Raw genomic sequence first — 15285 nt, 5'->3', positions numbered from 1 at the left:
CGCAGGTATAGCGGATCAATACATAAGATGAATATTTTAAAAGCTGTCGTATGTTCGTAATGCTCGTCTTGTTTGCCATGCGCCACTCACTGGAGACTATTAGAGGGTCCCCCCCCCCGCGTCCTCTGCCAGAGTGGATGTCTCCGATCCCACTTCTGTTTCAATATTTACCACCTACAAGAGCCTTTTTGAACTTACTGTTTGTATGTTTTCGGATCGCTGACGGCTATGACTCTCGATATTGCTTTGAAAGTGAATAAGTCACTTCTAAGAACTGATATCTACCTATGCTAATGTTTGTGTAGGATTTGTGAACACAAATTTCAAATATATCGACAAGCTAAAAGCACTTCTTTCGGCACTTTCAACTTTATATTATGAAAAAAATTGTAAAGTAGTTTTGTATTATATAACAACTTATACGTATACGAAACTAGAACATTTAACGAGTGCTATGTGAAATCTGGGAACAAGGGCGCGCCGCAAATGAAAATGTAACACAGAAATGGATTTGGAAGCCACCCGTCGCTTCGGTTAATTACAAAAGCAAGCGGTAATCTGCGCTCCGGGATGTTCCGGCTTAGTGCCCCCCCAGCCACCCCCTGCCTCCTTCTGCTCCTCGCCTGCCACTTCCCTGGCTAATTTGTGCCATTATCGGTGTACTGATGTAAGAGTTACCGTGCAGATGGCCCCTCGGTCCCCCGTCGGCCCTCGACCCGCGCCGCTCCGCCCCGCACCTTGCCCGCGCCCAATTAATTATTCCTTGCTGGTGTGAGCGTCGCGTGTTTTAGTCAATTAGTAACGTAATTTTGCGGGTGACTTGAGTACACACCCGTGCACCCCTCACCCCCGCGGACCGGTTCAAGCGCTACGTTTTAATACTCAAATTAAACATACCCACGACTCAGAAGATGAATACTTAATTATATATTGTCTAGCTAAATACTTGTTACTTACGATTTTGTTATACAATAATTATTTCACATTAAAATACGATACTAAAATATCAATGTGGAACATTAACTGGTATCTTATACGTGGTGGTTGGATGCACTCACGATAGATCCTGCAAATTAATTAGTTCAGCTCGCTGTTATGATGAATTCGACATTTCGCCTCGCTTGACTATTGTTTTGATATGTTTGTATGCATATTCCGCATTTGCGTGTGTCCGTAGATAGCGACTCTATGGCCAATAATTGAGGCTATTGCATATAAATTAATTGAAACTAGGTATGCGTGCATGCTCCCTCTCTGCTCAGTATTAGCAACGTAATATCGACATATTGGGTCGGTGGTGGCTGGCCCGCAAACTTAGCCGAATTAACCGATAGAAGATAATGCCTTTGATGTTCAATATTAATATACATGGCCGTCTACAGGAAAACGTAATATCGATGGTATTAACACACATTGTTAGGTAAACGTGCTCGAGTTCTACAATTATGTTTTATATTCGCTTCTTTAGATTGTGTTTCCGTCATGTAAATATAGAGAATATGATGAATATTAATGGTGGATAAAAGAGTCGGCTGCATGCATTAAGTATGTACGAGTGTATTGTTATATAATTTGTATTCAGACCCTGACATGCCCGAAGGAATAGGGGAGGTTGGGTATGCTGTGCCCATCCTAGAAATTTTACTAACAAAAATTGTCCTGAAAAGTTAAAAAGTATTGTCTAGATATCTGCTTAAATCTAAAGTCCTGGCCCCCAAATTCAAATTCAAATTCAAAATATTCTTTATTCAAATAAACTTTATAAGCACTTTTGAATCGTTGAATGTACATGTCAACAAAAAGCTACCACCGGTTCGGAAGGCAGTTCTGCTGAGAAGAGCCGGCAAGAAACTCAACAGTTGCTCTTTTTAAAGTCAATGGTATATTTTACTATTACATTAGTTGGCAGCTGTCCTGCCTGACATTCAATAGACATTAATTCCATACATGCTTATCCTCTAATCTATGCAACTAAAATCTAATCCGAGAAACCATCTCTCCATCATGAAGAAACTCCCATGGACCCTGATGACAGAGCTAATTTAATTCGTCCACATCGCATCCCAAATTGACTGGAACGTTCGTGGCAAAACGCAATAAATTAATGATGGAGGAGACTTAGACTAATTTGACTCGTCGGTCGCAGTAGACATGGCCTGGCCTGTGCTAAGGCTAAGGCTAAATTATAGTGACGTGTGTGCTGCATAATCTCTGCATATGTTCTGGGAATTGCGCTGTTATCATTTGACATTGCTATAGCCCCGGAACATATTACTGGTGTATTTGCATCGTATCCTATCGTATATGAGATTCTCTTTGACTATTGTAAGCTTCAACTTAATTATAATTTCGCTATGTTATATGTTATATTCAACTATATGTAGGTACATGCCTATAAACTCAATATCTAACGCTATACACTTATTAAAATTTCAATTTAAAATTGGTGAAGTTAAGAATTTGCTATTTAAGTATTTTCTTCTTTATAATTTTTTTATTATAAATTATTTCAAAATTGTTTCAACTAAATTTAGATTGCCGTTACTAAAATTTTTTTTTATTTAATATTAAAAATAACTGTTTCTAATAAAATAATATCGACTATTAATTACAAAAACTGTTGCTTAGATTCAGTTTTCTATTATCATTAATATGGCTACATTTATATTTGTATCTGCTTAACTTGTTTTAATAAGTAGTTATGTATGCAAGTCGTAGATGCCTAATGCAGTCTAGTCGCATACTAATTTATTCTGTAGTTAGTTTAGTCACGAACCGTTCATAAAACTTCTATTGGGTGTAAACCTGTCATTAAAGTAAAATATTGAATTAATTGTGTTTAATATAATTTAAAGGCGGAAAGTGGGGACTAACAACGGAAACTTCCTTATTATATATATATGCAACCATATTAATTTTTGTAATTATCAATATGAAATAAATATCAAATAATATAATTTAAGTGATAAGACTAACGCTATGTTTATTGTTCACAGGTATCAGTTCAGCAGAAGAACGACACGTGAGTACCAACAGAATTCCAATTTCGCAAAGTTGAAGTTGTTAAAATTTCAACGACAAAATTTCGCTTTGAAAAATTCCCGTAGAGGTGGTACTCTACGTTCTGCTTTTTCCATTTGGGAATGCGAACGTGGAGAGTGTTGTGCTCGAACGCGTTGATTTCATAACACGGCCCTGACTGAAACAAGTGGGTGGTGCAAGTGGCACACCCTGTATAGGGCTGTCGCCTTAATACTTCTAAACTTTTAAATATTTTTTTTAAGTTACCTTTTTAGTAATTCATGTTTACGTATTTGACAATAAAACATTGAAATTTTTATTTTAGTGTCTAAGTTGTTGTCTTTTAATTTGAAAATTGTTTTATATATTTTTTATTAATATTTTGTTTCTTATTTATTTTGACACATATGATATTTTTAAAAATATAAAAAAATTTTTCGTAATAAAATACATTGTTGAAACATAAAATAGTATTAATTATTTTCCAAAACACATTTACACTTAGAACTCTTAGTAGGTAGGTATATTGAACTTGTTCCGTGACATGTTCAACTAGGTAAGTTGCCAGTCAGTGGTTACCCGACAGCCCTACATTAAAGTGAGTTCGCGACCGAGTGCGTCGTTCGCGAGGTGTTACGAATGTCGGCTATCGTGCTAGCGGAGGGCGGAGGGCGGAGGGTTGCGGAGCGCGGCAGAGGGTGGAGGGTGGCGTCACCCGCGGCGCGCCGCACAGATGTGCCACTCACCATCCGCCGCCACCGCCGTCGTAACTGCAAGCGAAATGCATGCGAATCGATATCAAGCCCCCGCTTCATAACATTGTCTTTGTTGCTTAACCTACTTCCATTCTGTTTCACGTATACCGCTTTGACATTTCAATTTTATTTGTATTACCTACAATACTGCCATCAATTTTTATTCTACAATACTTTTGTAGAGGAGGAAACATTACTTATGCTTATTTGATATTGTTTCAAATTTCGGCTCAAATTAAGTGTAAGAATAAACGCCAAGTGCGATTCGGCTCGTGTACGTAGGGTTCTGTACCATTATCTAGAAAAACCGTACAAAAATCACGTTTCTTTTATATCCTGAGAATATTTCAAGCGTCTACTTGTTGCTATTACCAAAATCAAGTCAAAGAGGAAAACAAAAAAAAATCCGGACAAACCCGAGTCGGGCTCACCCACCGAGGGTTGTAGTGTAAAGCCTGGTGATAGACAGACAGACGTACAGTAATAGGGTACCGGTCTACTCTTTGGGTACGAAACCATAAAAAGAGAAAATTTTCCAGTTTCAACTTTTCAAGGAAATTTTCAATAATAAAATAAGTGAGAAACTTATCCAGCCAACCCGACTCAGAACCGTAAGAAGCGGCGCGGCGCGGCGTGGTGTGAAACCGATACGTAGCGGCGGAGTCAGTTGCTACTCTATTCACGAAGCCGTCGATCTGTGCAAACACGCGGTGAACTAAGTAATACGACGTCTTACGAGGGGGGAGTGCTGGAGCGCCCAGGAGGGAGAAAGCACGCTTTAATAAACTTTACATAAACCATCTTTGTTGAGGCGAGGCCTCGAGGGGGACTCGTATTACACTCCTTGTTCGTGCCTAGTTAGTCCAGCAAATGTTTTCAGTTCGAATCACGGACACTGTTGCAGCTGAGGCTCGCGCATTGTAAATGCAAAGTGCAAATACACAATGCTTATTCATTATAATAATATTTATACGTTTCCTGCTGTTTGTACGAACGAAATGTTTTAGGATTTCAATATAAATAGACCGTAATATAGTAGGTAGGTATGACTCACTACCTCCAACGCCGGAATTCGTTACATTAAATCGAAGCTAAAGCTACCGAATGAAATTAAACAGATCTCACCCAGCCCTCCTCATCCTTCCTCTCATCTCATTTCGGTAATATGATAACAACGGATTTATTTTTGCCGCACATTTATTCACGGTTGAACCGCGCCTAACATTCAATTTAGCGCCCAAACCACACAAAAAGTGCTCGGAGCTGGTTCATTACGCCGCACATCTCGCCTCCGTCCTCCTCACCTTATCTAAGCCACTCTGAATACCACCCCCCAACCCCCAATCCTCCCTGTTTTCACTCGCCACTTCAAGTGAAAACTCACAGGGCAAAGACCGCCCTACCTTGGTTAGCATTCTCTTCGAGTTCTTTATTAAATAGGCACCCGAAAAACATTTTTCGATTGGAATAAATTTTAGCTTCTCTTCTGATCCGCTTCGCTCGTTTCATATTTTATAGCTACCGAGTTTAATTAAGTAACACCCACACGGCGTTTATTATGGCAGCTTATTTATAATAGGGTGTTAGTACTTCATCAAACCATTAAAAGCAAATTATATGAAGGTGTTCTACACGGGTGGGAACCTCGCCGAGACATGTTTACGCGGTCGGCCCTCGTTGTAGAACGCCGCGCCGCGCACTGGCACATCGCCGCCCGAGACAACCCTCACAATTTATCTCGAGACTTTTCTTAATTGGAAAGAATGGCCACTTGTAATTATTAAGACGCCCTAAAGTGAAACAGATTGCGCGATAGGAGTCGTTGTGTTTTTTTTCCTTTTTCTCTTTTCTCTGGAATAAAAATAAAAATGGCTTTTAATGGTCTTCTTAAACGTGAGTACTTTTGTTCACTTCTTGCAGGGAATTATTTCAAGCTGTGTAGATAGTAAAATATATTAAACGGTAGTGCTTTTTTTAGGTCTTCTGTTTCTAATTTACACAGATAATTAATTTTATTCTTTTATAACTATTAACAGATTTACTTTAGCTCAAGTACGATAAAACCTATAGGTAGGTATATAGTTATATCTAAAAAAAAACATATAGTTTTAAGGTTAACATTTTTTAAAGGTTATACGACGCTAGACAGTGTAATAACAATGTCAGTTTTTAATATTAATTGCAATAGATGATTAAATTTCCACATTCAAAAAGGAAATATAAGTACGCCTTGTAAATATAAACAAATATAATAACATCAACAGCTTTTAGTTTCATACGAGCGCCATTATTTGAGATGAAACCGCGCTGTTTCATCGGATATTCGAGAGCTTTGATAAGTGAGTAGTCGGTGGGTTTACACAGCAATATAGTAGAGGTAGGATGCTGGGATATTGCTCGTCTCGGCTCTGCGGCTTTGTTCTGATCCGGCGTATCGTATAGATTTATGCAGGCTTGATCGAATCGCGCCCACCGCCCCCTCCACACCTGCCCTCTCCTGCCTCTACACTCTCCGCTGCATATGACAACTCTTATTGCATTCCTTCTACCTCTTATAAAAATTTTTTAAAGGTACTTATATTTCAAATTGCAATAACACACTGTTACGAATAACGCAATTCGAAACACACATTTAATAAAGGCAATTATAATTTTAATTATCCGATACTATTATTTATTAATCGAAGCAAAAAAATTAATTCCGAAACGGCTTTCAGTTAAAAATTACAATTAAAGCAACGCCGATTAAATTAAACACCTGTAATTGAAAACACGCTTCCAGGTCCAACCTTTCGCGCTAAAATTCCATTTGTGAATGCCTACATACGTGGCTTATCAATTCATTGTGCACAGCGGCCGGCGGAGCGTGGTCTGCGTAATGACACCAGCACTCTCCGCCATTCAATATTACCACTCGAATATCCAATATGCTTTCACTCGTATAAATCGAAAGTGTAGTTGCTATTATATTTTATGTTTTGGGGTTTGTTCAGCTTTTTTAGTATAGGTATGTGGATAGCTTTGTTTATTGGAATGTAAATTTGTGGATGTTGTTGTTAAGGTTAGTTTTTGATTATAATAAAAGATTTTCAATACATGAACGTCTCTTAAAAGGCTTGTTGTAATTATTTTTATAAGAAACTAGCGGTCCACTCGCGACTTCGCCTGCGTGAACTACGTTATTATTAATTTCTGTCTCCATGAGTACCTATGTCCTATAAGTGACGTCCATACAAAATTTGAGACTCCTAGCATTTGTAGTAACGAAGTTTCATACAAACTTTCAATCTCAAAAACAACCCCTTGGAAGTCGAATATTCCAAATTCCCGTCTTAGCGAGCACTTACGTCCTATAAGTAACTCCTATGCAAAATTTGAGATTCCTAGCACATGTAGTTTCTGAGATTTCGTGATAAGTGAGTGACCTTTCGATTTTTTACATATAGATAGATAATAGAGAAATATGAGTTAAAGTTACTGATGAAAACAAGTCCTTATAATCTACACGATACACGAGCACGAGGAAAACGAACATAGAAGTACACAGAAAGTGTCAGTACCGGCGTACTTGCCGGTGTTGCGGACTTGCGGTTGTGGCATGCACCCACTACAAAGTAGCTACGTGTGAGGTCTTATCCCGCATAAAACTTATTTCGTTACTAATAAATCTATGCTATATTTAAAGTTATATTTTTAAAGAAGAGAAGCTAGTCGTGACTCAACAGGTTGTGAGTTCGATCCCCATCGAGGTAATGAAATATTTATTTAAATTTATAATTTCATTTCTTCGCTCTGGTGTCATGGCATAGCGCGGTGTTAAGTTGCGCCATTCAATGCTGGCTCAAGTGCCGCCGCAATTCGGCGGAAAGGGGATGACGGAGTGTTTAGACCCTCCGCCTACCGTGCTGCGTGCGGAATACAGGGGAAAAATTATTTATTTCATTTATTTTTAAAAATACATACATATATTACGATAAATTTTCCAAAACCAGCGAATCATAAGCAAATAAACAGAACAGACTAACAGAGCAATCGTATAATTGAAATCGCTGCAAGTAATTAGCAGTTAGGCGGGCGCGATCGCTCTCGGCTCGGCTCACGTCTTCATAATTTATCTCAATTAGTTGGCAGTGTAATGGGCGGAAGGGCGGCGGACGCGCTACCTACCTCTATCTACTTGTTGTTTATACAATCCATTCGTGTGTTTAATTATCTTGTAATTTCTGTGTCAAAATGAAATAACTAGTTCTTATATATATTACTTACAAATAACTAATTTGTTGATACTTTATAAAAGATTTTTTTTGAACAAGAAAAAACTTCAAGTTCGACTTCGACGACGACGTCGAGCTTCGTTCTTCTATTAAAATGAGACTATGGAAGCTACGACCATATAATGTTTCGGTTTGTGGTTTCACCCACAGCACTTGCAACATTCGATGATATTAGGTAGGTGGAGGTACGGATGGTAGTGTGGGAGTGCAGCGTGCGGTCGACGGCGGCGTGTTTAACAATGCGGCGGGCGTGAGGCAGGCGTGAGGCGGACGTGAGGCAGGCGTGAGGCGGGCATGAGGCAGGCACGAGGCGGCGTGCGGTATGTCCCATATTGCCTCGACACGACTTGCCCGTGTACTTGGGACACGCTCGCACGCCGCACCGCCGTATCACACATTTACATATGCTACGCCTCTCGCAACCGTGTTCGAGCATTGAAAATGTTTCATGAATAAATTTGTAATCCTATTACGAGCTTAACTTTTTACACGATTAACATGGAACGTCACTAATAAGACACTAAATAACCGGGAGAGAGAGAATTGAAACGAACGATCTCCGTTTCGTTTTAAACGATTCGTCATAAAAAGAGAGAGAATCGCAGCCCTTTTCGGGGTTCCCTCGTTACGGGCTAAGACGGGAATCATTAGGAATTAAATTTCCCCTTTCATTAGTCCCTCAACCCTCGTATAACCCCGGACGCGGAGCAATAACAATATAAATCCCCCGTCGCGCCGAGCGGGGCTTAAGGCTTGTCTCGACCCTAATTTAGGGCTGCCCCCGCCCCGGATTAACGAAGTGCCGGAATCCGCTAGGGTTGTCGCCGCGCGTAAACTTGTTACGTGTTTAATGTTTTATTGACGGGTGGCAGCGGGGGCGGGGGCAGTCTCGTTTAAATAACAGTTGGGTAATCCCCGTATTCGCGCCGTTACAACGGTGACCTACTGGTGAGTGGTGAGTGGTGAGTGACGTCACTGTCCGCGTAGTGTTTAACCTTTGTTCCTCAATCTCTCATTTTGATATTTGATTTTGTTAGCATAAACAATTAGAAGAGAAAATATAAGATGCATCTAATATTTTATATTTTTAAACGTTTTTACGAATAGGTAGATTTAATATAAAGATATTTCATATATAAACATACTATTACATTTTTATATCATAATAAAATAAACCTCAAAAACAGTTGCTCATTCTTACATACTCGTACATACAAGTACACAGACATACATAAGTATTTCTAAACGTCCATTCACCCTGACAAATTAATTTTTCGATATATTATCTACCTATATAGTGGAGGCGAATCGTTAGAGGTGTAACGAATTGTTTATCCCCGGTATTAAGCCGTAGTTGAGTGTCTACACATATTGCCGACGGAGGAATCTCTGAGGGATTGACGCACCCTCCCTATCAGAGGGTCACGTCTGAACGAGCTGGCATTTGTCAATGTAACTTATGATTTTGATATGGTGACATATTATTATTATTATTTAAAAAAGAAATCACAGTTTTATTAAAGGGTAGGCATAGGGAGCCTATTGATAAGACCCTCCGTTCCCCATGTTCCGCCGAATTCTGGAGACATTCCTTGTTGAATGGTGGAACTACCAGAGCGTAAAAATGTAAATATAAGATTAAATAAATATTTTATTTTAAACTAATAGAATTTAAAATATATTTTAATAAGTAGAGTACTTCTTATTGTTTTAAGGTTCACGAACTCTTTAATTATACAAAAGTCGTCGCCACCGCAGATTTAGATGATTTATTTCTTTAGTAGCAATTTTCCGAGCGAGTTAGCTCGCAACACGGTGACTTAACTCGATTCGAGGTAATTTATTTAAGTAATTCCAACAAAGCGGGCCTGCGTACACCGTATTAAAATTTTGAATCGCGACCGCAAAGTAGACGCTAACACAAAATTAAAGCCGTCGACACTTAAGGGCTTCGTAGTTTCGAGGGGAGTTCCAGAGTGAAATTTCTCTCAGAATTACGAAATGGCAGACGAGTTTCCCAAGTCGACTCAATTATCGTTTTAATTAAGGCGGTGCTGTGCCACGTGACATTTGTTTGCGTGCGTGAAAGCGATCGCTCCCCGCGGTCTCGCCCCAACCCCCTTATGTTAATTGCGCTAATTACTCTCGAAACGGTGTAGGGGTTCTGTAAGATTACTTATCTTAAACATGTGTCGTGCCGTACGCATTGAAACACTTACGAAAGTTACTTATGTTATATTGAGACGTCTATTTACTACGTTTGTTAATTAATTTAGTTAAAAAAAAACCAAAAAAGGTCTTAATTAATTCCTTACATAAAATATTCTTTAGATATGGTTCTATAAAAACGTCGCCAAATTTACATTAATTTAAATAAAAAAATATTTATCTACAGTTCGTAATATTTTAAGCATGTAGTATATTACGAGTATATTTCGCACTGTGAATTACCCAACATTTAGGTAATGCACTGTCATTTGGCGGCCGACTGTCACGCTGACGGCACGCTGCTCTGCTAACAGCGGAGTGGGTGGCGAGACACGTCAGCTCGACAACGAGCATCAGGCAATTCGGTTATTTGGGGTCGGCCATAAACCGATAGCGAGCGCTGTAAACGCAATCCACCACTCGCGACTATAAACTTTACGAGTCACGTAAAAACACGCTCGAAATGCCGACTCGCTACCATAAATTTATGCTAATGTATTCTTTATAGGAGTTTAATGTGTATTCAGAAATTCCTTCATTATTTATGTATACGAATGAACCGGCGAAGTTAATTTTAAAGTCGCGCTGCGCTCTCGGTAATCGCCTCTGGAAAAGATACGTTTTTTGTAACTTGTTTGTTGACCGCCTCGAATTAGATACTCTCTCTTTGTAAATGATTATTTTATTCATTTATTATTGTACGGTGGTTTAAATTTTCGCATTTATGTATTCTGGTTATTCAAGTTTTTATCGTCTTTATACAACAATATAAAAATACTTATTTGGAAAAAATAACGTTGAAATTTTAAAAACTCCATTTTATTATTAAAGTTGAAATGAAATATAAGTGTAATACAAACTAAGAGAGGAGATAAACTTTTCGTCGACCATAAAGCAATGTGGGTAGATTCGGCAGTCACGATAACAGCAGAAAATCGAATAACTTTTGGAAAACTATTGTGTCTGAAATATAGTCCGAACTCAATCCGTACATTTCCGAGCGGCGGGCGGTCTATTTATCTATTTCCCCCGCTTCCGCCGCCCCCCCCGCGTCCGGTTAACCGCCCCCCTTCCGGTTAACCGGCGCGGCGTGCGCGGCTAAACGGCTCGTCGCGTGACCGCAGACAATAAGCCCGGGCGGCGTTAACGGCGCGCCGCTTTATACGTCACGTGATGCGACACGACGACGACCTCCGTCCTCCGTGCCCTCCCTAGCCTCCGTGCCCTCCGCTACTGTAGGAGCTTGTAGCGCCTTGTTTAGCGGTGTATCCCACTGCCCCCGGCCATTGTAGTCGACTCGATTGCCTTTTTCTTGCGGTCGACCCGCGTAATGGGATAAAGTACAGATAAGCTCTATTCGTTTCCCTGACGAAAATGAAATAGGTTTCTTGTGTATTGCGTCCTTTTCGCTTCTCACGTCTTTTTACATATCTGTAATTTAATTATTAGAAGGTTATCTACTTGAAAATTAATAAATTTGAAAATAAGTTGATATTTACCTCACACACTAACTACCAAACTAATTAAATATAACAGATATTAGAAAAAGAAACTGATTTTTTATTTTAATAATTGTTGACAACATATCAGACTGGTAAAATAAGTACCTAAGTAGTATATCAACATCATAACGATATAGAAGTTTATTCTCAGTTTCGGCCAAATTGCCGGCGTTATTACACATTTACGTTATAATGGCAGCAAACCGCAAACTCAATTAAATTAACGATTAGCCACAAGAGCTCACCCCAGAGTGAACGACTTCCCTCGCAGGGAAACATAAAATACATTGAATCGAACCCGACACGTCGCTTTATGGCTCGCACCGTGGCGTGGCTCTCGAAATAGCACTACCTACTTGAAATTCGATACCCAATGCCATAGAGAGCGGGTGCTCGTAAAATTAGGGCTTCGGTCACACTACACGTACGAGAACTAATAAATGCCAACTTGTAATGAAACTTGTTATTTCGGTTTCGGTAACAATCTTTTAAAGTAATTAACTAAGGAGTTAATATATAAAAAGTAAAAATATTTGAAAAATTTAGACGCTAGTAAACAGGTAGGTACTTTCTTCATAAAATATTCTACTCTTAGAATAGCCATATCTAGTATGAAGATATCTTGCTGGCCGGCTATAGGTCACAGCGGGCGGCGACAGCTTGCCGACATTGCCTGTAAATTAACAACTTGTTACTCCCTCTCTAAGTTAGTACCTCACAAAATTAGTCTTCCCTAGACCTCTCTAAGGAATTTCAACAAAGCCTACTATTATATATCTTTGATGTCATTCGATTATAACTTAAACCTTGTTATATTTGTGATAGACATAATGGGTGTTAGAATAGAGTGAATATAGATTAGATTAAAATTTAATTGTGGTTTAATATAGGGGAATTGTGCTCAAGATGGCATACTATGATAAGATGACACACTACCAATATTGATGAAACTATTAGCGCTAAGTGCGATCTTGTGACGTTTTAGAGAGTGTCTGTAGATGCAGCTAGTGCTTAAATTCAGTATGGCTGAAAGTGAATGCAGATGGGCAAGTAATTCATGTTTTCGTTATTTTCAATTGCACCAAATTTTTCTTTCGCTTCTGCTTGATGGTGAAAAGACATGTAAAATAAAGATTTCCAATTTGAACTAATTATAAATGTAAAATAGGATTATTATATGACACAACTAACGTTAAAAGCGCATCCTAACCTATAACCTTTTGTCACAACGGTTAAAATTAAATTCATATATCTATTGGGTAAGATGACATACAAAACGTGAGTATAAGATGGCATACTATGTTACCCTTATAAATAGAATCGATGTATTTTTTGCTTTACCTATAAAATGCCTGGCAATTACAAACGAATATATATTGGTCACAAGAAGACACGGATAAGGCTGCTAGAGCAAGGGCATTCAATAGCCGCAAGTGACGAAGCTTATTTCCCTTTTGGAAAAGGAAGTGACTGATAACGGAATCCAACCTCATAAAATTTGCAATATGTATGAATCTGGCCTTAATACTGTTTAAAAGCCCCCCAGCAAAGAAGAAACTATTTATTTGTGAACTATGCTCGACAAATAATGATGGTTTTTATGCCACATACTAAGTATGTCATTTTACCCTGTAGATATGTCCTCTTACACTGGTCGACCTGAGTGCGATTTTTGTTTGTTTTTATGATGTTTGAAAGATGATTGTTCTGAAACTAAAATAATTTCGTTGATTATGAAATATATAATAGTATACGCAATATGCTGTTCTCAGATGACTTTATTTATTTGAAATATTTGTCTTCAAACAAAAAGTATGTCATCTTAAGCACAATTCCCCTATCACTGGGCTTTGTACGTAATGTCAACACGGACCGAGTCAGCACTCAGCACTCAGCACTCAGCAGGCACGGCGATCGGGATCAGCCGACACGTATATGATTATTTCATTAGATCGTATTTGCGCGTTCATCCGAACGTACAGACCGCTCCACCCCAGTCCACCCTACTCCCACGAGCTCCCCAGCCGCGAGGGGGGCGATGACCACTCCCGGAGCTAATCATGCGGTCAGTTTGTTCTGCCTCAGCGTGTTTTGATATTGATATTGACTGTAGCGCTCGCATCGCTGCGCACCGATTTATTTGCGAACAATGATCGATTGATTGATGCTATACGTAGGTAGGTGGTACGTAAGCTCGCCCGTAAACGCTTTGATTATGTTTGCCCACTCTTATTTGCTATATCGACAACACCGGATACCGCGTGCATATGAAATGAAACTTTTTCATGGGTTTTTTGTAAATTAAACAGCTTGTTTTTGGTTGTTTCAGAGAAATTCCATATCTCCTGGTGAAAGAGAAAAATATCGAACGCGGAGTCCGGCGGAACCTGATCATAAAAAAATGAAAAAAGAAGAAAAGGATATGGGTCATGTAAGTAGATTTTCTTGTTATTATCAATTCTATTAGATATATACAATTTGGAAAACCAGTAAAATTGGTTTATGAACAATTAAGTTCAATAAGTACAATTACAACGATGGAACTTTATTCTTTCATAAATAGTAATAAAAAATTAAAACTACATTATTTCCAAGTAACATATTATCTGAGAGACGCAAATTACAACGTAAATAATAATTATATAATATAAATATATAATAATATAATATATAATAATAATATAATAAATAATTATGTGTTGGTCGTAAGAGATGGAAAGTCCATAATCGTCAGTAGAATTTTTTATGACACTAATTTTATTTATGTATATTGCTTTTAAATTTTCTAGTAATAGTACCTACTAACAATTTATGTTTCATATATTTTAGGAGTTAGTGGTTGACGACGCGAGTGAAGAACCGACATCTCCTCACAACGGCGCACCTTCGCCGCGTGAAAACGGATTAGACAAACTACAGCCTAAAAAAGAACACCCACCACACAGTCCTAGGTAAGCTACGCTATAGAAAAGAAATATCATATCTTTTAAATTAAATCTATCTGTCCATAAAGTAAAAAGATAAGAATAGAAAAAAAACTCAAATCACGATCGTCCCATAAACCCAAACTCCAAAGTCTAACGTTAACAGATGAATAATCACAAAAGGCCGTAAAACATTTATAGTGCGAGATAATCTGTATAACAAACATGTATCGGGGCCACGTCCAACACCCAGTCGCGCCTTAGACCGATGTTCTGTAAATTCATGATAATCGCTCCATCCGTTTAAGGGAAGCCGTAGTTTGTGAACTATCCGTTACATTTGTTGGAAGGTTCGTTGCTCGTTGTTCGTTGCTAGTTCCGTACAACGATCGAACAGTCGAAAGTTAATTTAGTAGTCGCGGTTAGGTTTGACCGCCATGAATTGTAATCGGTGATCTAATTTATGGATTGTTGGTTGTAATACCAAATTTGGATTTATTGATTGTATATACTTTAATATTCTTTTTTATTTTATTGTTATATTTATACTTTAGGAGTTATTTAATGTACGTAGGTACCTACACTGAATATTACTTTTCAG

At 38.5% G+C, this 15285-nt stretch overlaps 1 protein-coding gene across 1 annotated transcript in view; it reads left to right on the top strand.

The window, feature by feature from the left end:
• LOC146539568 (protein groucho-like) overlaps positions 1–15285 on the top strand; it is a 51063-nt gene that overhangs the window by 30821 nt on the left and 4957 nt on the right. Inside the window, exons 7-9 of the mRNA XM_085208076.1 lie at positions 2997–3022; positions 14090–14191; positions 14590–14711. Of these exons, the coding sequence (XP_085064202.1) occupies positions 2997–3022; positions 14090–14191; positions 14590–14711 (250 nt within the window). The remainder of the gene's footprint in view (positions 1–2996; positions 3023–14089; positions 14192–14589; positions 14712–15285) is intronic.

The sequence above is a fragment of the Heliconius melpomene genome, chromosome 4, assembly GCF_056956725.1.
Source record: "Heliconius melpomene rosina isolate 202511_hmr_F chromosome 4, ASM5695672v1, whole genome shotgun sequence".
NCBI classification, from domain to species: domain Eukaryota; kingdom Metazoa; phylum Arthropoda; class Insecta; order Lepidoptera; family Nymphalidae; genus Heliconius; species Heliconius melpomene.
This window is presented reverse-complemented; position numbering and strand designations above follow the sequence as displayed.